We start from the raw sequence: 27,724 nt of genomic DNA, 5'->3' as shown, positions 1-27,724 counted from the left end.
CATGCACGCACGCACCTTCCACTGGCTCCTGTCTTAGCAACAGCAGTATTTGAGAAAGGTACTGGTATCTCCTCCCTGGTTAATAGGAAAGGCAAGACCACACAGGGACATATGTCCCTGGCTCTCGGTTCACAGGGAAGGAAAGATGGGGACAAAACAGCAGCGGTTTCAAACACGGGAGGAATGGACAGAGCCTACTGCGGTTTCTGGAAATATCTCATTAGCTAGCTGGCTTTTCCTCTACACGTATTGAGGGAGGTTTTCAGGCCCAATTAACTAGCATTAGCTTTACCCAGCATTTACATACACATTGTGAGCTTCCTTAGCTACCATGGCATCTATAGCAACAAACGCAAAAGGGCCAGGGTGCTTGTAGAAGCCTATGGGCATCTCTGCACACGTATTTTAAGATTTTTGCACTCGTAAGGAAAAGGTAGTAAGTGAGAGGCTGGGCATTATAATGCAATATTTACTGACAGCATCATGATCCTAAAAGAAGCCAGAGACAGACAGAGGGTTGGGAGTGGATGGCTCTAATTATAGGCGAAGCTCAGGACCAGGAAGAGTAGCCGCTGCAGGAGCTAGGGAGGAACCAGGCTGCACACTGCCAGGCGACCACTATCAGGGTAACGAGGATATTCTACAATTGATTGTGGTTACTGCCCCGCTCTGTGAATACACTAAAAGCCATTGACAGGTACATTTTAGAGGGTCGGATTGAATGGTATGTGACTTGTATCTCAATAACACTGTTATGAAAAGTGAGGTGCGGTTTGTGAACTGTAGGTGGACTCTGTGAGAGTTTTAAGGAATATGACAAAATAACTCAAATGTGGATAAAGACGGGGGCCATTGTGAGGACAGAAAACAAAAAGGCAATCTCTCTTTTCCATTTAAATCATCCTGGGTTTTTTGTTTTTTTTTTAAAGGTATGTTTCTCTCTTTCTCTACAAAATACCTTCTCTTGGGATCATGGTCAAGGATGTATTGGGGTGAAATGTGCAAAGGAACAGTGGTGGCCTTCTAAAGGAGGCTGCTCAAATGAAAATCGGCTGAGGCTTTAGACGGCATGAAACCAGGGCTTTCCCATTCTGGGGTAGTGTGATCAAAATGTCAAATAGGAAATTGTTTTGTAACCGTGCGAAAGGGGCTGGTAATAGAAGTTTGAACAATGTTAACACTTAAAATTTCAGCAGAACCATTTCAATCCATAAATGTATAAAAGTCATTTTACGGTGTGCTTAACAGTCGGGACCAAGGGCTGTTATAAAAGAAGATGCTCACAATGTCACTTCCTTTTCTGTTATCTTATTATCACATTTAAATCTCTCTGTAAAAGTGGTCTTGATAGGGAACTTTATTACACATTTCAAGATTATTCATTCTGCAGAGAACTTCCCCGAGGAATTAACAGATAAAAAGAGAGCACACTCCCCTGTCACCCCTAAATGAATACTGTGACTACAGAGTTGGGGATGGTGGACCTCCTGTCTCAGTAATCTTAAAGGTCGCTCTTCCCAGCCTGATGAAGGCCACTCCTTGCATGCAGTACCCTTGGCTAACACCATAATACTAACACCATAATACTCACTTTGCAAAGGCCTGGGAATAAAGAGGAGGGCAAACAGGAAAAGTCAAGGTGGGAATTTGATGAAGAGCATTAAAAAGAATAAAATAAAATAAAAAAATTAAAAAGTATTAAAAATGGGTGGCAATTTACTGACTGCCAAACACATGCTGTGGCATTTGTGCATGCACACACACATGCACGCACGCACACTCAAAATAAATAAATAAATGAAAACCAATTAATTTTGGTGGCACACACCTTTAATTCCAGCACTCAGAAGGCAGAATCATATGGATATCTGTGGGTTCAAGGCCAGCCTATATAGTAAGTTCTAGATTAGCTATATAGAGAGCCTGTGAGAATGGGGGGAGGATAGAGACACAGAGAGAAAAGAATAGAGAGAGGAAGGAAGGAAGGAAGGGAGGGAGGGAGGGAGGGAGGGAGGGAGGGAGGGGGGAGGGAAGGAAGAAAGGGAAAGCAGGGTTCTGTTCTGGTTTTTGTTTTGTTTTGTTTTGTTTTGTTTTGTTTTGTTTTGTTTTGTTTTAATTTCCAAGAGAATCTAACCAATAGTCGGATAAACATTCCCACCTTTCTACAGTTCGCTGGAGGAGAAGGGGCCCCAAAGCTACCACAATCTCCTTTGCTCACAGTCAGTAATCTTGCCTGAAAAAGGATCTTAAATAAACATTTCCAGCTTTGTGCGCCAAACCACACCAGATAAAACTACTTATTTCTGCTGCTACACTGCTACGGTAGCCCAGGGACAGACAAGGCTGTGTTCCAATATAACTTTACTCTATTTTCCTGTGGTGCTGGAAATCAAACCCTGGGCCTAGCACATGCTAGGCAAGTAATCACCCTACTACAGAGCTTCAGTCCTGTACCACAATAAAACTTGATTAGAGATATTCCAATGTGAATGTCATATATTTTTCATATATTACAAATGACTGGTTTCCTTTTAAAATATTTTGACCATTTTTAAATGTAAAAAGAGCTCTTGATTTTCAAGCTGCACAGAAAGAGGCAACAGGCCAGAGTTGGCCCAGGAGCTAGGTAGACCAGTAATCCCTATGCGTTCTCAGTTTATGGTGATGGTCCCTTCTCTGAGAACAAAATGGCCCCATTTTCTCCAAATATATAAACGTGGTGATATGCATTCTATGTTGCATGCTCTCAACAGAACAGTAAGTTCAGCATGTTTCTCTGGGCTGAAGGTTGCTCTAAACTTTCTGAATGTTTTCTTTGGGAACAGGTACCAAGGTCTTTTCTCTCATTTACAAATAGGCAGAAGTTTCCAGAATTGGCAACCCTGGCACTTGCAATGCTAGAAACATATGGCTTTGGCTTCTGACATACAAAGCAGATCACATTCTCTCTGGCCTGGACATGATCTCATCACCAATGCAGTGAGCAATGTGAATGCAATATGCTGTCATGTCTGTGTGCTTGCACCTCCGAGTTGCTTGGGCTGGAAAAAAGAAATCCATCCAGAGGTGAGTATTTACGGGGTCAATTTTCCCCTATCTCCATCAATACTCTGACCTTTGCAAGCAAAGCTGGTAGGAATAGCACTGGGCACAGTAGCCCAAAATTTCGATCTAACTGGAAGGAATTCACCGAATAAAGTGCAACATCTTAATTATGTCCCACTTCTGCATTAAACAAGTATCAGTGGCAGTGGCTCGGTGGGTAAAGTCCTTGCCCTGGAAGTCTGAGGACCTGACTGACCCCCAGAGGTCAAGTTAAAAAGTCAGTTGTGGTAGAGCACATCTGTAACTTCAGCATTCCTATTGGAAAATGGAAGGCAGAGACAGGAGAACCACCACAGAATCTTGCAGGCCAGTGTAGAGTACACAGCATGACGTGTGAGAGACTGCCTCAAGGTGAAAGGATACAAGTAAGTCTTGAACGTTGTTCTCTGATCTCATGAGTGAACCACATGTGCACCAGGGAAGGTGGGTATTCATGAGCACACACACAGATACACACAGACATACACAGACACACCAATTATATACGTGTGTGTGTATACATATACATATATATGTATACATATGTATATATAACTTTTAAAAACTAAAGTATCTTTATAATATTTGATATATGTATGTATAGACTCAAATGATGACACAGAATATCTGGAATAGTTTTAACAAATGGAAAAATGTTTACATATTGATTCCTCTAAAAGATTTAAAACCTTCCCTCATGCATCTTGAAGGTATTTACAATATTTCTTCTTGTAAATTGTTATTGTGATCATCAGTGTCAATAAATGCTACTGTTGTGGAGGATGTGGCCGAGGATGGAGAGTAGTAAGATTCCAGCTTCCTTCAGACCAAGTGATGGTCAAGGACTCTTTCTCTTTTTATCGTCTGACCAATGTGGCCCAAATAAAGATGTTTAAATACCACTAGGCAATTACTGTAATATCAGTGTGTCTTGGTACAAAGTCACAGAGGGAAGTGGAACAAGAGTAACATGAAAAGTGAGAGCTTCACACAGCACTTCAGGTTTCATGCATGAGCAACAGTTCTGAGATCAACATGACCCAAATCCACCTGAGGGAAAACGTGTGGGAGGACAAGGCACAAATAGGAAGGATGCACTTTACAGGTTAACTGGTAATGCTGCAGAAACACTGAATCATTCCTTTGCTGAAGCAAAACCACATTATTCTTTGTAGAGGCCGAATTAGACAAATGAAGAGTGATGGTCACATTCTCACGGTGCCTCAGAACTGGGGCACCGAGACTGCAAGTGGCACTGATATGATTGTAGGGTGGGGGGAGGGAGCAGATCTTGGATAAGGAAACATGGCTGACTGTGGTGTGGGTGCTGAGAATGGTCTCTCCAGTGGGAAGGATGTTCTGTTATTCCATTGACTTCTGTCACTCTTGGGTGGGGTCATGAAACCAAGAAAACAGTAGCAGCTGGAGACCCTCCTAGAAAGCAGAAAACCTAACACTGAAGTTCTTATAGATCCCTGTATGCTTGTTTTGCCCAGATCTTTCCACATGGCCATCTAATTTTGCCAGGAGCTCTATGAAGTATAGCATTTCCAAGTCATGCCAGAAGAAAGTAGGCAAGAACACCTAATATGCTGGATGGTAAGAGAAGAGCTGATGGGCTGGAGAGATGGCTCAGCGGTTAAGAGCACTATGTGCTCTTCCAGAGGTCCTGAGTTCAAATCCCAGTAACCACATGGTGGCTCACAACCATCTATAATGAGATCTGGTGCCCTCTTCTGGTATTCTTAATCATAATAAATAAATAAATCTTTTTTTAAAAAAAGAGAAGAGCTGACAAGGCTGAAGTCAATGAAGGCATGGAAAACTGGTACATTATCTATGGCTATTTTCAAATTAAAGGTACCAACAATTTGAGTGAGCAAAAAAAAAAAGATAATCACTAGCCCAAAGTGATTGCCAACAAACACTAGTCCATCTGCCACAGCAAAGACTTGCTGTGCCCACTTCTTCTTGAGTGCATGGCTAAACCATATTTTCTGGCCTTCTATAATGCAAAGGTATTCATCTCACCTACATTGATTTGTTCCTCCAAATGGTCTCCTTCCCCACTGATTCAACATGGTCTTGCTCCCTGCACTAACCTCATACAGATGAGCATGACAGCTGTGAGAGCAAGGAGTAGAGGAAAGGAGAGCAACAAGGTGGAAAGAGCCTGGGTCCGCAAGTCGCCATTCTGAGGGGAGCTCCTTAGAAATCCAAAACAGAAACTCTGACCCTTCCAGAAGCAGCAGATGAACTCTGACTGTGTGAGACCCACTTTGCATGTGTGGGCTTGTTTGGCATGGCCTTTAGTAAGACAACCACCAAAGGTGTGGACATTGCAGAGTCCCTGAGAACGTCATCCACATAACACTGCCTGTTATCCTGGGTCGCACATACAGGTTTGCTTTAACTGTGCCAAGCAGACACCCAAAGGAGCTTCTCGAGGTTTCGCACAGCATTGAATCACCTGATTTGTGGTTCATCCATCTGCAAGAACAGTCTTCTTAGGGAAAACATGGTCAAGCTTGGATGCCCACAGCTTATATAAGACAATTCCATGCATTCTTCCTTCCAGGGGGGAAGGCATGTCTTGGCAACTTGTTGTATTTTTAAGACTCAGTTTTCCAGATCTCTTTACTAAATCTCTTGTATCAAAAGACCCTCCCTGCTGCACACTCATGATAGCTTCTAGAAGTTAGCTTCATGTTCAATGGGGGATTTATGGTGCCACCATCACACTGCATTGTGGAACCTGCCATCTCGATTGAAAACATGGTCTCTATTCTGTTTCCTTTCTTTTTGCCTTTAGAATTGTTGTCAGTTAGCACATTTTATAGCTTAAGAGTTTTGGGGGTTGTTTGGTTTGTTGTTGTTTTGTTTTGTTTTGTTTTTAATAAATTACCCAGACCTTTATTTCCCCTGTTTGCCTTCTCCTAAATGTGCAACAAGCTGTGGAAGGGACATGTCTGTACAGTGGCAGTCCTTAAATATTTTACAAGCAGAAATCTTAGTGTGTAGTTTGGAAGCTAAGTTATCCTTCTCAGGAGAGAGTGTATACATCCTTGAGGGTTTGCATTACACAGCGACAGTGGCTCCTTGCCACTTACAACAGAGGGCATTCACATCTGCCTCTGAAATCTAGGACTGGGTGGCATTTGAGCATTCACAACAGAGTAAGGCCAGCAAGACTGCACAGTTGTGGAAGCAAAACCAACTCCCATCCCTCCACCAGCGGACAAAATTGGCATGGTGAAGCCAGTTAGAACCTCTAGAGGCAGAGATACAGAACCAGGGAGCTTCACTCTTGAATGTCCTTGAGGGGGTGACAGGTGATGACAGTGACCTTAGTGACCTCTCGAGAAAACTCCAGAGCAGACCTGTCCCACGCCAGAACAGAACACGTATTGCTGCTATACCCATTCTCGTTGGAGGAACCCTCCATGCTTGGAGTAAATAATACCACCATCACTTCATAGACGGGCAAACTGAGGCTCAACCTGGCTCAGTGTGCATCCTCAGTGTAGCATGCCGCAAACAGCACTTGTACTGACATCTGCTTTATTCCAGATTCTGTTCCTATTTTTTCCCTGCTTACCATAGTGTTCTTTCTTACTTAGACGCCAGGATGGCTTGAAGTCTCAATCCCTTCCTTCTCTTCTCTCTCCTGCTATCTCTCATCCTCTCCATCCTCCGCCTCATTCCCCCATGGAGCTGGGGGGGGGTGGGAGGTCTCACTCTGCCACACAAGATATTCTCCAACAACTTTGTGCAACACAGTCCTCCTAAGCCCAGTCCTGAGCAGCTGGGACTGCTGGGCGCAGCAGTGAATTCAGCTTCAGGGTGTCTTTGAAGAGGCCAGGAGCTGGCCCAGTGAGGAACTGCTTTGCACTTGCCATGGAAAACAAAAGGATGGGTCTAGAAACTTGGTTTGCACTCTCCTGGCCTCCTCTGCAGTGTTACCTCTTCGGTCATGTAATGGGAGAAGGAGGAGGAGGCTCCAGTGTGGTCCGCTAGTAGGCACTTTGACAGGAGGCTTAGCTTTGGGGTCTCATGACTGTATCCCTATGGAGTTTAAAGAAGAAGAAAGGCAGTGGGGAGCTGTGCTCCTACGCCAAAGGAGTACACAGTCTAGAAACTAGAAACTATACAAAGAGGTAGAAGGGCTAGCAAGATGGCTAAGAGGGCAAGGGCCCCTGAATCTGCATGGTGGAAGAAGGGAAGGTCCCTGTGGATTGGTGCCTCAGGAAAGAGGTGAGAAGTTTTGTCTTTATTTAAACAGAAAGGAGGTCCCTCAGCTTCAGAGCTCAACACTCTAAACAGGTACTAGAGACACAAAAAGATTGAAAACAAAGCCACCGGGCATGGTGGCTCACACCACTTGGGAGGTAGAGGCAGGGAGATCTCTGTGAATTTGAGGTCAGCCTGGTCTGCAGAGTACCTTCCAGGACAAGTAGGGCTACACAGAGAAACCCTGTCTCAAAAAGCCGAGAGAGAGAGAGAGACAGTGGGGTGGGGGGGGGGAGAAGAAAAAGAGGAGGATGAGAAGAAAGAGGGAAGAGGGGAGAAGAGGAAGGGAGGGGAGGGAAGAGGAGAGGAGGAGAGGAGAGGAGAGGAGAGGGAAGGGCCAAAGAAGCCAGAGTGACTCAAGCCACAGAGTTTACATTTATGTGCTATCCCAAATGAGTGCTGTATCTAGCATATCCTAGTCCTGCCATAGTTGCAGTGATGTATGTTCTTCTAAATTCCAGGAGCACAGGCAGGAAGCACCAGTGCTACTTTAAGCCTTTATAAGTACTAATTTCATCCCTTTCTTCCTTACAATTCTGAACAGAGGGGAACAGACATTAATTAAGCAAGGCTTTATCTCCTTCTACCCTAATGAAAGGCAAGTTACGGTTATATTTTTCCTAAGATTTTTCTTCCACTTAATGAAGACATTATCCCCGAGTTTTCAAAGTCATTTTACAAAAGAGCATTCAAGAGACATTAAAGTCAGTTTAAATGAAGAAGTCTTTTTGAAGTTAATAAACAATAAAAGAACAATGAAAAGAGACCCTTTGATCCTGTCTTATTCCGAAGGCTTTAATTTCTGTTTTAATCTACTAGATGAGTAAGAATCGTGTTCAGATATCCCTCACCTCTGGAATACACTAAGCCTGAACTGCAAGCACCTTATAAGTCTCTTATGATATGCTTGTGTGTGTGCATAAATGTAATGCTAATAGGTAGGTATGTATAAGTGAATGGCTATATATATATATATATATATATATATATATATATATGTATATCCCATAAGTGTGCATAACCTATACCTTATTAACATAGATACAAAACATTCAGAAATCTTTTGTCAGGAAAGGGAAAAGAAGTTTCAAAATTATTTCTCGTCTACTTCTTTGAAAATTAAAAAAAAGAAAAGAAAATGGAATCTTTGGCTTTGAAATTCACAGTAAGATCAAAGACTATAATGCACATAGATTTTTCAAGGTATACATTATTAATACCACAGGCAAACACATAACTAATCAATAGAGTGGTCAAGAGATGATAAGACAGGCGCGTGTCTTTGCGGCTGCGCGAAGCGCCATGTGAGGTGGGTGCTCTGTTCTGGCTCTGTGCGCCAGGCATCATCTGAAGTCCAACCATTGCTCAGCCATGGACTGTTCCTCATAGATGGAAAGGGGAAAACAAGCAGCTCAGTGCCCTCTGCCTCAGAACATTTCTCTTGATGCTCCCCCTACCCCATACCAAGGCAAAATACATAAAACTTAAACTAACCATTTTGAGGCTTCTGATTTTTGTGGCATGTTAGTACATACCCAGAGGTGTGTAGTCAACATTTCTACCTGATTCTAAATGTTCATATCACCCTCTGAGGAGACCTCAAACCCATTAGCAGCCTGCCCATACCCCCTTTCCGCCACTGTCTCTGAAAACCACTCCAATTTGCATTCTTGTCTCTGTGGATCTGCCTGCCCTGGATATTTGGCTTATATAGGATCATATGTGGGGGGACCGCTTGGGTCTGATGTGATGGCCTCTTCTAATTTACAAACAACAAGACCCATATGAATGCCACCCTCATTCTATAGATTACCTCTTCTAACAGAAAAAAAAAATCTGTGTGACAGAATATTCTTCCTTTAACAAACAAAACCAAAACTGTGTGTACTGCTTATACTGTGGATGCCCTCTCATGAGGAGCATTAATTATGAGTCAAAAAGAAAGTTTGGAAATTTACCTACCAAGGAGTATGCAAACAAGTTTTATACATTGAAAATGAGGCCATAATCTGGAAAACATATCAAATTGAGAGATCCTGGGAACATAGATGTCATTTTTTTAAGAGGGGTCACAGAGTAAACAGTTCTGTATGTGTTTGTGTGTATGTGTGCAATATGTGTACATGTTGGGAAGGGGTATGCATACTTACATGCATCCAGAGATGAGAGAAGCATGCTGGGTGGCCTGCTGTGTCACTCCTGCCTTCTTCCTTTGAGACAGGGTCTCTCATTGAACTTGGAGCTAGGCTGGCAGGCGGCAAGCCCCAGAGACCCTCTTGCCTCTGTCTCTTGTAGCCGCTGCAGTTACAAGTGCATGTATGGCCCCTACCTGGCTTTTTATATAGGAGCTGGGCATCTGAAGTCAGGTCCTCTTGCTTGCAAAGCAAGCATCCTTCTCCACCAGGCCATCTCCCTACCCCTTCCCCAAACTGATGGCCCCTTAGTAAGTGCTCCCTCAGAACCACTGTGGGACCTTGTTCTGCACTGCCTGTAGGTTAGTGTGATTTCCAACCACTGTGGAAAGCATGTGAGACATTGTAAGACATGGAATACTTACTGCTTCTCCTCTCTCGGGCATTTCTTGAGGAATCAACAACTTGATTATACAGCCAAAAAGGAGGGTTGCCATGTCTGAGGAGAGTTGCAATGTCTGCTTCTCAGAATGCATGGGGAACCCCTGGGAAGTGAGGCCTCCAGGCAAGGGGCACACTTCCCTATAGACAGATAAAAAGAAAAGAGAGATGGATTTCCATCCAAGCCCTGATTCTCCTGTGATGAAGCTGCCAGACTCGAGCTTTATGTGAGTAAACGCAATGCTTCGAAGGACTAGATGAAAACTAAATAAAATGTGGGGGCATGGAACAGGCTGTGCTCATTGCAGACATCTGTCACCAGTGCTCACAGTCTGACCACTCAGTAAGGTGCTTTATGTGCGAAATGGGAGAGACGTTCACTCACCGGACAACTGGTAGGTAAGGTGCAGCCACACCTGTTATCTCATTTCTTGTCCCAGGCATCCAGATAGTTCTTATCCAACTAAAACCAATAGAAGTGACAAGGTACACCTTTCCCTTTGCGAAGGTGTACAGATGTGCTTGTCTAATCCAGTGATGAGACAGGCGACAAGGAGCCAATACAAATGACCAGCCATGGATTTATCAATAATGAGAGTCGCTCAGCCTGTCCAGACGATGCTGGAAACATATAAAAGGTAAAAAGAAAGGACAAACAAACAAACAAACAACAACAAAACCCACTTATGCCACATCTCATGGGTTCGTCCCCTGCCTGTATCAACATAAACTTGCACCCCTTGCTCCTTGTCAACTGCCTGGCACTTCGTGAGGCATCTTAAGAATTGCTTCCATTATCTTGAGCACAGATGGACGCCATCTACACACACACTGTGAGGACAGCCCCAGCACATATCCTGGGCAACACTGATGCTGAGGTTCTCATCCCTCTGGCCTGTACACTCCGTTTCTTGTCTGGCACAGCAAGAACAAATGTCTTACTGAGGTGGGGAACAGCACAGACAGCAGGCAAGTACCTGCCCTTAGCGAAGGTAGGCAGGACAGCCAGCCTCCAAGTCAGTGTGCAACGATGTCACAGTGCCTGGAAAGAGATGGGGTTACAGACCCTCTAAGGTGGTAGGGAAAGGTTACCGTGGTGATGTCCTAGGGGGGAACGAGCATAGGTGCCCAGGAGAAACGCCGGGGTTGGGACGAGACCCTGGGAAGCAGCCACAGCTGGCTAGGATGTCATCAGTGTGGTTCTTCCAGTGCCCTCTGCCTCATTTCTCAGAGCTAATCAAAGGGAACAGAAATAGTCCGGGCGGCGGGGCGAGTTTACAACAACTGACAGTAACTATAACACACGCCAGTTTGTATTAAGATGTTATCACACCTTTTCCCGTTCTAATCACCAATTATGACTCTATTACTCCTTCTTGGCAGTTCATCTGCTCCTGCCTCCGCTAAGGGCGACTTAGAGACGGACCTCTGATCTCCTAGTTCCACTTCAGTGAGCGCTCAGCGCGGCGGCTGTCATCTGCAGACACTGAAGAGGGGAGGCATTGCTTTGGCTCAGATAACTGTACCTGACCTTACAACAATTTACTAAGGAAATACCTGCCTAATAGTGGTTGTGAGCACCGTTTCCTTTATGCTTGCCACTGCGCCGCAAATTAGCGACAACAGGATAAATCTATGGCCGGCTCACCAGACACTTCATTAAATCACTGTTCTCCTGCCTTGTAGCACGCTAATAGAATCACAGCCCTCGTTAGCTACTGAATAAAAGATCAATCACAGACTTTGAAAGCTCTTGCTACCAGCTTCCAGAGGAAACGAGGAAGGGTGAGAGGGGGAGAGGAGAGAGCCAGAGGAGAGAGAGGGCGATATTTAGGATCATCGCTGAGATTCTGAATGGCCTCGCTGCAAGCTGCTTCAATTACCTTTTCCACAGCTGACTCCAAGCCCAATACTCAGAGGAACTTGTTAAGCTTGCTTCCAAGAGCAGAGCTCTAATATATGACTGCTAGACCCTGGTCAAAAGTTCATAATGTGCATATGTAAAAAGGTACTAAATTGCCTGAGGGCTAAAACCGGAGGAGTTTAATTGTAGCAAAATGCTGCAAATGGTCTGCTGAGGGTCCTTTTGTGGGGGTACTGCTGGCTCCGGCTGATTGAAGTATGGAACATGAAAGCCTTGCGACAATATTTCCTTAAATACCGGGGAAGCTGCCAGCAGTTGGTTCTGCATGAATGTTACGGTGCAAGAAAAACATTTTCCACCCCTACAATAAATAGAGTATTAAAAACTGCCCCAGCCCATAATTCCAAAGCTTGATGGTGGGGAGGGCCCCCGAGAGAATAAATAAGGTATAATTCACAGGGCATGTCTCATCCACTCCTAGGGTGTTTTTACATGGGGCACATGGAATGAACTCAGGAATATTCTGTAAAGGGTTTTTGGTCTGGGGAATGGCTGAGATTTTTGAAAACAGTGGCTTCTGGCTGGCGTGCCCATCTCTCGGAGTTATATAGATCTGTGTGTGGGGAGCCTTGCAATAGAACTTGTTTGGTTTCCTGGAGTGCCTCTGAATTTGTTTCTAATATGTACTAGTCTCTAACTCTCCCTCTCTCCCTCCCTCCCTCTCTCCCTCCCTCCCTCCCTCCCTCCCTCCTCTTCCTCCTCCTCCTCCTCTTCTTCTTTTCTCTCTCTCTCTCTCTCTCTCTCTCTCTCTCTCTCTCTCTCTGACATTATTAACCACCTTTTGGGGTAATTGCAGGGAATGCTTGGGGGAGCCCAGGCAGGCGCAGAGCACTAGGGGAGACAGAATTCGGCAAGCAAACCAAGTGTTAGATTTCTAACGTCCAAGTATTTCTGAGTTGCAAAAGTTAGCATTTGAGCATTCGTAGCGAGTGAAGGGTGGGATTTACTTGGGATTTCGGAAATAAATCAAACATGGAATTCTTTAACATCAGGATAGCACCAAGCTCCCAGTGACTAGAGAGGCCAATGACCACCAACACAGGTGGGCAGCTGCTAATAGGAAGTAAACACTGAGAATAGAGCGGTTGACAGACGTGAGGTGAAGTCAGTCAGGAAGCGAGAAGAGCAACACTCATGCCTCCGTTGCCATCTGCAATCCCTGCTTCTCAATCCTTATCCTGCAAGGAAAACACTCCCCAAATTCCTCGTGAGAATCACCCGGTATTTGCTCTCATAACACCATGATTTAAAGCTTCTATTTACGGTCTCCAGAATGGCTCAAGGTCCACCCCACCTTGCCACAATATCAGAGTGGCAAGAATCTTTTATTGTACTACATGTTTAACATGGGGTCATATCTAATGTTCATTTAAATTTAAAGAAAGGACAAAGCGGATGACGAGAGGTATCTGCCATAGGCCACACCTGCTTTCTCCCTACAAAACGGTGGGTGTCTGTAGGAAAGCCAGGCTTCTCCTGATTTCTGTCCTGTTCTCTGCCCCAGTAGGAGAGATCTAGTCACTTTGCAACAAGAGCATTTGGGTGGGGTTAAGGAGAGAGATGGAATTGAGTCTGGAAAATGGGTTGTTACCTTAGGGTGGAAAGGGACTGTTGAAATGATAAGAAATGGCCTGATGATTTTATCCCAGAAGGCAAGGTGGGGCTCATCCCTGCCACACATCTCCTTCCTTACTCCTGGCCACAGAGGATCCCAAATGCCAGAGGCTCAAACCCCTCTTCTGTTGGAACATCACACTGCTGCAGGCCTAGCTGCCTGGTGCACACAGAACCTACAGTCAGAGATGGACTGAAGGGAGCCTTGGCCTACACGAGGAGGCTGGGCCAAGGCAGGCAGTGAGGGACGGCATCGGGGAACCGATACTTCAATCTGACTGTCTGCTCTGTCATCAAGAAACTGTGGGATGAAGGCAGCTCATTTGGAGCCTTGACTTGTAAACTGGGCACAATGATTCTCAACCTTTCGTCTGTGGAAAGTAACCAGAATGGCTTATTTAAAAACAACTCTTGGCCCGTCGTCTGCCAACTCAACAAAGGCTTCTTCTTTACCTTTTATTACCTCTGAAAAGGATGCTAAGAATACTCACTGAGAACAGTACAGACTAAACAAGTCTAAAGCATCCATGTAGATTTCAATTCAGTTTTAAGGGAAGCCACTTAGACGTTATGGAACAGTATATTCCAGGAATGCCCAAGTTGCCCAACCCTGGAGGCCAATTACAGTATGGGAACCGATGAGATGGATAAACGTGACCGTGCACAGTAATATTCACGGTCACAGGATGGTGGTGACCCAGCATAAGCATAAAGATGCCTTATAACTCTTTCCTTTTGCCCTTAGCCAACTCCTTCAAAACAACAGGAGATCCCAAGCGCTAACACCAGGATTCATAGGGCACTGTTTGCCTCCCTAGGTTACGGCCTGTGGTGTATATTTTCAATTCTGCCGTGCTGCAAATACTCCATCTTCATCCCTACCTGCTGGATGAATTTTTTTTCAAAAAGGAACTCATTAAAAAATAATAATGACTATGCCAAGTGACACCGGAGAACAAAGTCACACGGGTAAGGAGGTTTCTGGGGGGCAGTGATGGACCAGGTTTTCAATTCTTGCTGAAAATGCTATCTTTTAATATCATATGTAAAATGCTGAGCTGAAATAATAATTCATAATAATAACAATAATAATAGAAATAATAAATTTCCTGTTTTTAAGATCATCAGCAAAATACTCCAGCATCCACTGATTGAGCTGCATGCCAGATTTGCCTTAATGGACACTAGAGAAACACCTTGCTGTGGGGTTACCTTCCCAGGAAGCATGTGGTCTGGCTTTATGAATGCCCTCGCCCTCCGCAGCCTTGAGTGTCTAGCTCTCGGCACATCCCACAAGGACGAAGTCCTGCACGCTGGCCAACCTTGAGCAGCTTAAGGCAATGATCACACTTGATTAGAAGTTCAGGGTTCCAAGTGGGTACTTATTTGACTTATAGAAAAAGATGTGACGAGACATTTTTCTATCTTACATTTTTCCTTTGCTCTCTTCTACGTCCTGACTATATATGACAGCAAAAAGTATGTCCACAGAGCAAGCATATCTTATATGATGTAATATTTACCTGTGAAGCTCTAAGCTCCACCATTCTCCTCAAAGAGTGGCACAAACACCAACAGCTTCAGTATTGGGCCCTGATAGTATAGGTAGATATAAAGCAATTAAAATAAATAAATATTATATAAATATGAGAAGAAATAAAATAATACTAATCCTTTACTGGGGGTCTGGAGAGACAGTTCAGCAGTTAAGAGCATTTGCTGTTCTTCCAGAGGACCTGTGTGCTCATCCCAGCATGCCACATCGTGTATTAGAGGGGCTCATAATCTTCAGTTATAGGTGATGCAATGACCTCTTTTGACCTCTGCAGACACCAACCAGGCATACACGTGGCGCACATATGTGCATTCAGAAAAGACACTGTATACATAAAATATATATTTTAAATCCTTACTGGAAGCAAGAAAATAAAAGTATTTCTAAACTTAAACAGTTAAAGCCTTCTAAAGATATGCTCAACAGTACACAGCTGAACTTTGGTCAATGCATCAACTAAACAGGTATAAATTAGGACAGGGATCAGAAGCGGTGAGGAGAAGCTCCGGAATCAGCTGGGAAGAGCCTTGTGCTGGTTGGTGGGTTTTCAGATAAAGAACTAATCATACATGAAACTACCAAATGCAACTGCTTGGGATTTCAAGATCAAGCCGTGCAGTTCTTTGTTTTGTGTTCTAACTGTAATGTCCAGTGGGCCTTTAGGATAAATTGAGATGCAACTAGGTAGATAGTGTTATTTTTAAATGTCTAAACCAGAAGATGAGTTCCTAGAACATTCACTGGCAAATGTAACAGTCCTCATCAATGGAATACATACACACACACAAAAACACACACACACACACACACACACACACACAGAGCGAGAGAGAGAGAGAGAGAGAGAGGAAGAGAGAGAGATGGAGGGGAGTGCAGGCAGGGGGAGAGGAGGAGGAATGGGGAGGGGCCAAATAGACTACAACTAAACCATAGGCTTTTAAGACTCAATGAAACTCTATGTGTGGAGGTAAAGAAAACACGAGCAGAAGCAGGAACAGATGAAATGGCTGAAACCATCTGCAGCCACAGTGTATGGCAAAGAGGATGAAGATGGATAGAAAGATGGATAAATGGGTAAAAGGGGGCAGCATGGACCACTGGAGCCCATGCCACTCAGGAAAAACACATCTCTCACTGGCTGAATGTTACCCAGTGCTTATATCATGTACCACTGTAAACCATCTAGTTAGACAAGAGACATGCATTCATTCAAGATGTCCTCAACAGGAGATGCCATTAAGCCATGAACTAGGGACACGTCTCAGAAGGTGGGCATAAGGATGTTTCATCATTCTGCATAGGTGTGAGCTGGAGTGAGCCTCTCTAGTTTTGGTTTCTTCCTCTGTGTGCAAGTGTGCGTGCATGTGCGCACAAACATACATGCAAACACATATACATGCACATAAAGAAGACATAAAATAAAAAATATGAAAAATAAAGAGAAAAAGATTCTGTACCTCCGACCACTAGCTTTGGCACAATTCACCTTTACTTGAAACTGACACATTCCAAAGTGACACTTGCTAATGCTCTTTACCCAAAGACTCTTAGGAAGGCATTCCTGTGAAAGAATAAAACAACTAACTGAGCCAACTGGAAACCTTTTCTGTGCTGTGTCTGCAGAGGGGCTTTCCTACCAGTGGATGATTCTATCCTGAGAGCCACAGCAGGAGAAGAAGAAGAAGAAGAGCTGTGGAAATCTCCATTATTGATGACAATGACAAGAAAACAGCAACAAAGCAAAGGGTCCAGGCAGGTACAAGCAAAGTACATGGATGTACATACATGCACTCAGGGAGAATGTTACAAGTCAGCTGGAACATACTTTGAGTCCCCCAAACACACTGGAGATTAATATTGTAGGATGGGCACACACTGCGTGGCATTTCAACATCAAATAAACCATCCCTCCGGTAGTATCACCTACCATAGTGCCTGAAGAAATGTTGTCAGATCATGGTGAACACACATTGTTTTTTTCCCCAAAACAATGCAAGCTAATCTTCCCAGGGGCAATCTGTCAACGCCAGGAGTGCTAATTTGATAGCTCCGTCATCAGATGGCATCGCGAATTTCATTACATAGTTTAAAGCACGTTAACATGGTTTGCTAATGCTGGAATCCACTAAGCGGCCACAGATATTTAAATAAGGAATGGCCACCATAATGCTATGCATATTACAAAAGTGACACATGTTTTCTCCCACAGATCCTTTTTTTGGGGTCTTCCATCGTTAGCTAAGAGGCATCAACAGAGAGATCTATCAAGATGTTTTGGAGAGGGGACAGGGTCGCATGTGAAGCCATTATTTGTAGAAATTAACCATATACCTATCTGAGGGAAGAATGTAAATTACATTAGAATATTGTCATGTGCTAGCTCCATCAGACATTCTTCAGGTAAGAGAAATTTAATTCTACTGTGTTAAAGACAGAAGACAGAAAAAAATATTTAGTTAAGCAATAAATTACACTTAAAGATCTGATATTTTCCTTCATGGGTTAATTTACGGCCACACCTGCACAGGTACAGATCAACAAATACATTCAGACATGGTCATGTCCCATGCTCGAGTTTGCCCACCGAGTGCTCAAGGTCATGCCACGCTACAAAATATTGCCCCACTCAGTTACTCCTGAGTGTCATGGGTGTCATTTCTCCTGCTTCTGTGCCTTCAAAGCACAGTGTCTCTGGACATTTGGCCAGGCTGTGGAATGTCCTTACGCAAAGCTCTTTATCCCCTTCTAGCTCCCCTGATGGTATGGGAGACTACCTGCTGACTGGTAGTATACACCAGTCATCCCAGCACTTGAGTGACTGAGGCAGGAGATTCTCAAGTAGGAGGCCAGCTACAAAGTGAGACCATATCTCGAAAATCAAGAAAATAAAGAAGATATTATCTTCAAAGAATTGAAAGTCAGAAATGCCTTAAGTCCTGGAACATAGCAGGTGCTCAGTAAAGGATGGCTTAAAAACTCAGCTATCCATACTGTCTCCACTGCTATAAAACCTCTGTCCTCACAGTCATCATCCTCACTCCCTATCCTCACTGCCATCATCCCCATTGTCCTCAACACCAACAAAAGAGCTGAAGACCCCAAATCCTTCATGAAGCCTTTGGCGGTATTTGTTACCTACACCTCTGTGATAGCTGATGTTCTCAATTTATAATCACCTAGAAGACTAGCCTCTGGGTACAACCCAAGAGATCAAAGTGGCCGTCCTTTACAGGATGGTACCTACTTGTCGACCCAGGGCTAAAGAAGTGGAGACAGGAGGATCCCTGGGACTTGCTGCCCAATTGGTGAGCTCCAGGCCAATGACAGATGTCTCAAAAGGTTGACAATCTATCTGAACATAAGCTTCAAGGTTGTCCTCTGGCCTCCACATACACATGTGCATGCACAACATACACACGTGAACCTACATCTAGACACACACACATACAGTAAAAGTAAAATAAACAAAATAAGGTAAATCAGCAGCTGGTTGAGGCTAGCTTGGGCTATATAGAAGAGTCAGCCTAGGCTTCATTGTGACCCTGTCTCAAACAAACACCAACCACCAATCAAATGCTGGTATTATGAGTCATTAATAGAACACACTTTTAAAAAGCTTTCTAAATTCCTAAAGACAGAAATGGTTTTCCTGGAGTCTCTCTATATTATATGACCTCACTTGTTGACTATGGCCAACACCAACCAAAAGAACACATCATGGTAAAGTGACTGCTGGTCTGTATGAAGAGAGTCTTGACCAGGGCTGGTGGTGCACACCTTTAATCCCAGCACTGAGGAGGCAGAGGCAGGTGAGTCTCTGTCAGTTTGAGGCCAGCCTGCTTTACACACACAGCCCTAAAAAATCACAAAGTTAAATACACTAAAGAATGCCTTACCAAGGGGCGGTGGGATAGGCGCCCCCAAAGCAAATCCTGTTGAAAGGTCATAATCAAATGGAAGGGGTGTGGCGGATCCTCCTAGATGTCCTTTGCAGTTAGGGACGAAAGGGTGCTTGGCACCCGCGGAGCTTCAGCTCCTTGGGGCAATGGACAGCGTCCTTGACAACAGCTGTCCTCTGTGATCTGGACAATCAGGAAAGGATGCTGTGGCTGGCAAGATGTGGAACAAATGAACAGTTCAAGTTGCACCAGGTGGCCCAGGTTTGAGCCTTGCCTTCACCTCCAACAAACTCTAGGTGCCTAATGTCTTCTCTATTTCACAGTCCACAGAAAGACCTCCTGGGTAGGGGCTGCTGGGATCCATTCAGAACCTGGATCCTCCTTCAAGTCAAGGTCCATGCATAGCCCTTCCTGCCACATCTGACTCCCACTCCAACCAAACCGAGACAAGCACACTGCCCCCACTCCCACCTGCCTTGGGGACCTGGGAAGTGGTCTGATGCCCGAAGGATGCTTGGTACAGTCAGTCCTAGTGAACGCAAGGTGTTTGTACTGTCTCCCAGAACTACTTAATCGGCTAGAAACTCTCAGGGGGACCTCTGCCACAATGAATTAACAATTCCATTGCACCAGGGAAAACAGGCAGTGGTCAGGTGGAGCTGGAAGAAGTGAGTTCAGTTTCTGAGGGTTTGGTTTGTTTGTTTCGGCTTTGGATCTAAATGGCCTCCCATCGTCCTGGGGCCAAAGATGAACCTGAGGGAACCTCTTCCTGCCCTGGAGAAGGGAGGGAAGGTGAGACACGCCCAGGTAATGTGCACCAGTGATTCAGAATCAAGGAGCCCGGGAAAAGGGGGTATCCCTTTCAAGTAGAAGACTCCTGCCAGCTTCTTCCTGAGCCTTGGAACCAAGGGACAGAAAGGAAGAAAGCTTTGATACCCTCATGGGTGCCTGCTGGAGAAGGTAATCCTCCCAGAGGAGGCTGTAGTTGTTTTCTTTTGAACATCTTCACAAACCCTTCTCTTATAGGAAATCTGCTCGGGTTAGCGGTGAGATCTCAAACATGCTAATTTCATTAGCTCTTGTCTTTTATAGCTGTTGAGACTCGACAGGGATCAGTGACACGAAGCCCACACAGGAGCCAAGGGAGGATGCCCAGCTCAGGAGAGGAAAAACAGACTTACCATGTTCACCTGCCTAAGAATATTAAAACATCAAAAACGTTTTCGAGTTCCCTGATTTTTTATGGCTTTTTTTTCCTTTTAAAGAGTGAGAATACTAAGAAAACATTGTGTTGGTCTCAGCAGTTGATGGACGGTATTTTTTTTGGATCTAGCAAATATGCTTTTTATAACTTTTCTCCAAAGCGAGGAACTTTGTAGCTCAGGTTACTTGGACACTGACGCTGTTTATTCTTCCCCCTTTTTCTGATCAGTCAGAAGAGTTTTCTCTCTGTTCTTCAAATAAATAAGATTCCCCAGCTGAACAAACACCATATATTCTTGGGGATAACTTGGATTTCTCTCTCTCTCTCTCTCTCTCTCTCTCTCTCTCTCTCTCTCTCCAATGTAAATGATTCAAGAGACTTAAAGAAACCACATCACAGGAAAGTCAAGAAGCAAATGTTGATCGTGGGATTAACCCTCTGGCTGGTGAACAAAGGAGAAAGCCTTTACTTGACAGAAATGGCTTGATATTTCTAGAGAATTCTGAAGATGACTGAATAAAATATTTTGTTAGGCAATGCAATGGGTAGGTATAGGCAATGGAGAAAAAACAAAAACCTCTAACATTTAAAACCAACTTAACCTCTTCTGAAAAAAGTAAAAAGCAACACCAAACAAACAAACAAACAAACAAACACCGTTGTCTTCTTTACTTAGTTCTTTGCTCAAACAGTACAGCAGCCCACAGCAGTAACGACTGATCCTAGTGAGGGTTCGGGGCCCCAGGAAGCAGAATGACATTCCTCACGGACTTGAGACTGTTTGCAAGATTTATCTAGATTTACTAAAAGAAATTAAGTCTCTGTGCAATTTGTAAAATTCCTAACCAATGTTAGCAATGTGATTTTCTCTGGAAAGCCGGCCTTCAGTTAACCCCTCTACTAAAGCGACTCAGGACATGGACTTTGTGCTTGACACACGATGCCCGAATCCTTCCACTGTCTTCATAAGGCTTCTTATTAAGGGACGCTGTCTTATCTCCCATCCCAAGGCAGAAATGCATAAACATGCATAGGGAAGGAAGCGGGGCATCGGACACCTCTGTCTGTCCAGGAAGTGGTGAGAGCAGATGACAGGAAGGATGTGATCAGCGGGAGTGGGAGGCAAGACGAAGGCGCTGGCAGCAAAAGTCTTGGCCTCAGACAAGGATTTCTGTGTCAGGGCCTGTGAGAGCCCCAACAACAGGGACAACCCAAAAAGAGAGAAAAGATAAAAACCGAACCACTTACTGCAACTCCCACAGTGGTGGGCAGGCTGCAAGATGCTCTCCCATGCGCACCTCCCTCCCCCACCCCCAACCCCAGCACTCGCATCCCTGGACACAGAGACTCACATCTAACAAACATGAAGTAAGGTGTGGGACTGCAGTTGGCTTGCAGAGGGAGCGTTCTGCCTGGCCAAGGGACACTGGGGCCCTGTGGAGTACCCTTGCTTTACACCACACACTCTCTCTCTTCGCCCTGATGCATGGTTCGTCTAAACTGTTCTGCGATCCATACCTGACTTGCTATCAGCTTGGCTGTAGGGTTGGAGGCTACGTAAATATCGAAGACTCTAAACTTCCACTAGGTGAGACCAGAGACAAAGTGGTCAACCCTTAGTTTGTACAGAACATTTCTTTCTTACTGCAAGAGAACAGAGTTGTTCTGAAAACATACTGGTACTTGGGTTTGAGTCTCCTCTATCTGTGTTAGAAAAACATCACCTTACACCTCACAGGGGGTCCAAGGGGTGGGGGGGAGACAAGCAAGTTATACAGAGATTGGTGCTCATGAAAGAATATTCCGGAAAATTGTGGAACAACGCAAACTCTGGGCATTTGTTTAATCATGCTGGCCTCCAGCATCTAAACTGCATTGAGGCCAAAAATTACTGGAAAGAAGTATGAAATTGGAGAAAAGAAAGCTGAAGGGGGAGGATCAAAGGCGGCCTGTGCTTGAATAGAGACACGAGGGGAGGGCTGGGACGAGGTACGGAGAGGCAGGGCTACCCGACTGCCCGTGGGTCTGTGGGAGAAAAGAAGAGGGAGATAAAGTTGGTGCCTTTCAAATCTTGGTTAAATGTTCATTAAGTGATTTGTCACACACATTAAGGGTAGACGGTTGCTTTTCTCCTCTTGGGTGCTCATTCAGGAACAAAGACTGAGTTAGACTTGAAACGCTATGATGCAAAGGAAGGAAGAAAGGAAAGAAGGAAGGAAGGAAGGAAGGGAGGGAGAGAGGGAGGGAGGGAGGGAGGAAGGGAGGAAGGAAGGAAGAAAAGAACAAGAACGAGAATAAAAAAAGTAGGAAGGAAAGAAAAGAAAAAAAGAAGAGGAAAGAAAGTCAGCCAGCCTGCAGAACTGGGGAGACAGCCTCACAAAGCCACCTCCATTTTTTCAAAAAGACAATTTCTCCTCTAGTTGACATATGTTGTCAGTAGGGGCCAAGCAGTCCCCCCCCCCCAAAAAAAGTTGAAACTGATCTAAGCCTCTTAACTCCAGCATGTTGGAAATTCAGGTGGCTGCAAGGTCAGCCTTAGCAACACAGGGAACTTGAAGTCTGCCAGGACTACCTGAGATCTTGTCTCAAAAACTAAAGATGTGAGGTGTACAACTTTAATTCAAGCACTAAGTAAGGCCACAGAGGTAGGCAGATTTTGGTGATGTTCTAGGCCAGCCTGGTCTACAAGGACAGCTCTAGACTCCAAGTTTTTGTTTATTTGTTTGTTTTGACACTTTGTCTCAAAACAAAACAAAACAAATATGCACAAAGGCATTTTTGGTGGTCCATGAGTGCATAAAAATATATTGGACAGTGAAACGTTGAAATCCAACGTGAGGCTCTGCGGACTCAACTCTGAATGTCTTAAACAAATAAAGTGTATCCATGTGGCTATGCAGGCGTGGGCGCGCACACACACACACACACACACACACACACACACACACACACACACACACCCCGCACCTCATCCTCCACCTTTGGCGATGTGTTTAGTTTTCAGACTTGTATAAAAGGGGCTTGTCAGCTCGACGTTTCTCAGGAGAACGACACCTGGGACAGGCACGGGGTCCACATTAGGAGTAGGGACGCCGGTGGAGACCTGTCAAGATGCAACAGGAAGTGAAGTCATTTGAGGAACAAGCCAAGAATGGAGGGCAAGACTACAGATGTGTGTCAGCACGAGGGCAGGGAGCGTTGATCATGCTTTAGTGTGTGATGAAGACACTAAGGCAGAAGCCTCAGTCAGGAGAGCGGAGTCCTTGGCCGGATGGAGATATGGCATTCCAGGTGAGTTTCAGTCACCTACCCAAGGAGCTGCCCGGAAGACTGGCCAAACAGGTGGGCGGAACAACTGCCATTTAATGAGATGCTATACTCTTCCTCGGAAAGTTTTCCACCCCTAGCACAGTCTCTCAAACAGCTCAGCCATTTTGGTTGGAAGTTGGCCTGTTTCTCTGAATTACTCAACAGTGTGCAACTTTTCTTTTTCATCTTTTCAAATCTCTGTTCCAGGCAAGCTTTTCCCAACACTTGGGGCTTCAGTCATTCTCTAAAGCACCCTGCTTCTCCACTGTGTGGCTACCGCTGTCACATGACCCTCCTCCACACCAGCTTAGCTCAACCATCATGGCCGGTCTTTTCCTCAGCAGCTTTCTTGCCCTGGGAGTTTTTCTTTTAAATGCTAGTAATTTTCTTCAAGCTTCCACTTCAGTCTATTCTGACCCCAGTTTCCTGCTGGATCATCGAGGAACCACTAAGGGAACCCCTCCAAATTCCAGTAACATGACCATCTATCACATATGTGGAACTGGAAATGGGTGAGGGTAGATCTTAAGTTGTTAACATGAACATACACATTCACATACCTATGTATATGTATACATATACACACATACTCATACATGTACACACAGATACATGTATCTGTACGTGTACCTACATAGACATACAACATACGTGCACAAACACATATAAAGAGACATGCACACACATACACATATATACACATACAAACATGCATATATATATATACATATACATACACATATAGATACACAAAACAAACATATATATATATATATATACATAATACACACATACATATATACACATATATCCATACATGTACATGCACGATAACCAAGAGAGGCAGCAAATATGTTCATCAGGCCAAACACTTCCCAGGGTATGTTTATACCAAAAAGAGACGGGGGTTGTATTTATCAATCGCATACCCACAAAACTGAGTTGAAGCTATGGCGTGTGGAGGACAGTCACAGCAACTGCCCATCAAGTGTGGCTTGGCTGTGAGGTGTCTCAATAGCCCAGCACTTGCTGGTTGGTTTTAGAGCCCTGGGGAAGGAATTACGGAAGGAAGCTCCCACTTCCAGCTCAAGTTCTCTTTCCTGTTTTCCACCTTGGACAAACTTGCCCCACGCTCCTCTACTATGCAGAGTTTGCCACCATGCCAGCTAGGTTAGTCACAGTGATGCGGACTGAAGATAACACTGTGAGTTTCCATGTGCAGCTGCCACGAAACCTTCACAATGCCGGATTCTTGCCACGGGGCAAAAATAAGACCATGATGCTTATCAGCTCTCTAGTGGGTTCCGGATGTTGCGCATGCGTGGGTTTCTTCATTGCTCAACACAGTCCATAAGGTGGGCATGAGACGTGCTATTTCACGGGTCTCTTAATGAAGGTATGAAACTTGCTCATGAGTTAGGGCTGATATTTGATATGAGAGCTGCCTGACTCTAGAACGTTCCCTAACTATTCCACAGCTCGCTAGATCTCAACATAAATAATCCTCCTTTCAAACATGCTTCTCTGAGGGAATCCACTGTCGTGGCTTGTAGCCAGGAGCCTGGGGGCTTTTGGCTCTAGTGAGACCTGGCCTTGCCATTTCTTCCACCCTCGGAACTTAGAGAGACTGGAAACAAAGAGCACCCTTGTGACCGCCCTGTAGAAGCACATAACATCTTTCCTTTACAGTGATGTAAGGAGAAAACCGCCATGTTTGAATATCAAACGAGAGCACATAGGGACTGTCTTTCGTGGTTACAGATGTGGAACGGTTGGGAGATAGAACTGTCTGGCCCCTCACTCTATAGTCAGTGTGGAGCCTGTAGTTTTGAGGGACTCCTGATACTTCCTGCCTTTTTTCTTTCTTCTTTTTACGACGGCACATGACAAAACTCTTGTTCTAGTGTGAAAGCCTTCAAATGCTTCCAGGACATGGCTCAGGGTGAGCAGAGTGGTTGAGAGTAGAAGCGATGGAATGAAAAGATGTATTAGGAAAGAACACACGGCTGGGCTGACTGGAGCTGGGGCTGGAACCCTGGTTCTGTCTGTTTAATTCTCGTATGTTCTCATGGCTGTGCTGTGAGTACACAATCTAAGCTACAGGACGGCTGATCCTTCTATTTTAGCATCAGAGTGCGTTTCTTGCTGTAAAGGCTCACAGAAGTCACGCCTGTGCTTTCCTAGCCTTCTATCCATGCACCAGGAACAGGGTAATCAACCTGGTTTCACACAGTGGAAGCGGAGAAAGAGGACTCACAGACCAGCTCTGAGTCAGCATCTTCTTCCTAAGGAGGAAGGGGAGAGTAGGAGAATGACACCACCCACCTTGCCTTCAGGACACATAAGGGACACAATGATCACAGTGATCGTCACTTCCTAAGCACACTTTGGGGCCAAACATACCTCTGGATGCCTCACGGTTTCAGAATCTATGAAGAAATTAAATAAGACCCCCAGATCTTATTCCAACCACCTTTCGATGTGAATTAAGAGCTTGTAGCTCTCATAGCCACTGAACCGATACAGAAATTTGGCCTAAGGCAGGTTGAATTATTACAAAATGACCGAAGAGAAACAGGGGAACTGAGTTTTAAAACAAGCCGCCTACAGATCCCAAGTTCTTGGCTCTTCTGAAATCTGCCACATGCAGATTAGCCCTGAGACTAAGCAAACGCCACACACTTTAAAGCCCTGGAAGAACGGAGCAATGACTAATGAGTCCTAGGCCAAGGTAAGAAGGCTGACTGAGGCTGCTGGAAGGTGGCCCTCTGTAAGACGAGAGCTGAGCCACTGTATGTAGGGGCCATGGTGAGAGAGCTCACGTGTGGCCCGGCCACAGAGGTCCCAAAAGTCTATTTCCCTGCTATACCTTGGCTTGGGGGAAGCAGGGAAATCAGAGAATTCCACCCATGCTCGGAAGGCTCAAAATACTGAGATTAACAAGGAATATGGATTTCCGCATTGCAGAATGTATTTTCTCCTCTCAACTGTAAAAAAGAAAAAGGAAAAAAGAAAAAGGAAAACTGGAGAGCCGCTGTTCGTCCCTTCTCTCCTTGCATGGGGCACGCCGATATACCAATAAAGATTCGGACACGAGGTGGGTCCTTGAGTGCACCTCCGGAGTAGCCAGCTACAGGCCTCCAAGAGATGTATTTTGTTAAAATAGCAATTTAAAGAACAAATCAACATTTATTAGGCCCTTCATTATGTTTTAAAGTTGTCCAACTATAAATCACTGGGCCGCGGGTTATTCAAGGGCAGAGGGAGCCAGCGTGGCTCTGCAGAACGTTAGGAGAATGCTATGTTGTGCTTTCTCTGCTTGTAATTTATAACTCTGCGACGGGACCCAGCGTCGCAGGCCCATCCATTAACCGGGTAGCCACACATCTGTTACAGCTCCCTACAATGGCAGCCTTTTCATGGCCACAAGAAGAGAAACCTAATCCTTTCAGAAGATCTACAAACTTGAGCCATTTTTTTAAAAACGTGAACTGATATGAAAACACAGTTCCCTAAAAACATCTGCTAAGCTCTTGTTACCCTAACACATGATATCCTTTCCGACGGTTACCTGCCAACACAAATATTTGGTTGCTTCAAACACCCTTCAAGGCACGTGACTGTGCTCAACCTGAAATTTACATGCCGAGCCACAGAGGGCTGGCTTGGCCCTCAGACCTCTGGCAGGGAGGTTGTTTACCAGAGTTCAAAACTAATGTGGAAAAAAAGAGGGGAGTGGGTCAAGAAGGTGCTGTCAAATGTTTTAAAGAGGAAACGCAACAACACAATCAGACACACATGGCGGGGGCGCTACGATGTGTTTGACTAAGGAAATGGAGCTGGAAGGAGTTGGCAGAGGTTCTGGGGGCAAGAATGGCATTTTCTTGAACACACTAGGTAAGCTCTCGGAGCTTTTTCTGGCCCAGACACAAGTTATTTTGACCCCACAGAAGTGTTGTGAGGGGAAAACATGCAGATATTGATACCTGAGGCATCTCGAGGTCAGGTGGGAGTTGCCAAGGTGCCCCTTAGCTGGAAGCTTCAAAGTTCTTAACAACGTAGCACACACTAATAGCCAAAAACACCCTGGTAAATCTCTTACACCATTAGATAACAATATGGGTCAGGTTTATAGTAATTATGATGTCATTTGTAAACACAGCTATACCATGCATGCTAACATATAATGCACACATTAATACACATGCAGTTTAGAGGCAGAGATGTCAACAAGAAGTTCCCTCATGACGTGACTTCACCATGCAAATACTC

The 27,724-nt window shown here is 44.7% G+C and overlaps 1 protein-coding gene and 2 long non-coding RNA genes across 30 annotated transcripts in view; 2 read left to right on the top strand and 1 right to left on the bottom strand.

Annotated features, from left to right (window-relative positions):
- Window positions 1-27,724, bottom strand: part of Wwox (WW domain-containing oxidoreductase) — a 927,977-nt gene that overhangs the window by 607,461 nt on the left and 292,792 nt on the right. For 4 of the 26 annotated variants that reach the window (XM_087594235.1, XM_087594233.1, XM_087594232.1 and 1 more), the window contains one exon: window positions 23,111-23,246. In XM_087594235.1, coding sequence (XP_087450361.1) covers window positions 23,112-23,246 — 135 coding nt within the window. In that variant the 3' untranslated portion in view covers window position 23,111. 26 annotated transcript variants of the gene reach the window in all.
- LOC147999474 (uncharacterized) lies at window positions 5-12,199 on the top strand. Of its 3 annotated transcripts, none has more exons than XR_015644168.1 (3): window positions 5-58; window positions 2,858-3,066; window positions 11,331-12,199. It is a non-coding gene; the product is annotated as an uncharacterized LOC147999474 (long non-coding RNA). The 3 variants fall into 3 exon arrangements; XR_015644169.1 differs by lacking the exon at window positions 11,331-12,199 and adding an exon at window positions 4,581-4,882; XR_015644170.1 differs by having other exon boundaries at window positions 48-697.
- Window positions 19,039-20,156, top strand: LOC147999473 (uncharacterized). The gene is made up of 2 exons (XR_015644177.1): window positions 19,039-19,899; window positions 20,032-20,156. It is a non-coding gene; the product is annotated as an uncharacterized LOC147999473 (long non-coding RNA).

Source organism: Rattus norvegicus, chromosome 19, assembly GCF_021556685.1.
Source record: "Rattus norvegicus strain SHRSP/BbbUtx chromosome 19, alternate assembly SHRSP_T2T, whole genome shotgun sequence".
In the NCBI taxonomy this organism is placed as follows: domain Eukaryota; kingdom Metazoa; phylum Chordata; class Mammalia; order Rodentia; family Muridae; genus Rattus; species Rattus norvegicus.
Note: the sequence above shows the minus strand (reverse complement) of the source record. Positions and strands in the feature narration are given on the sequence as shown.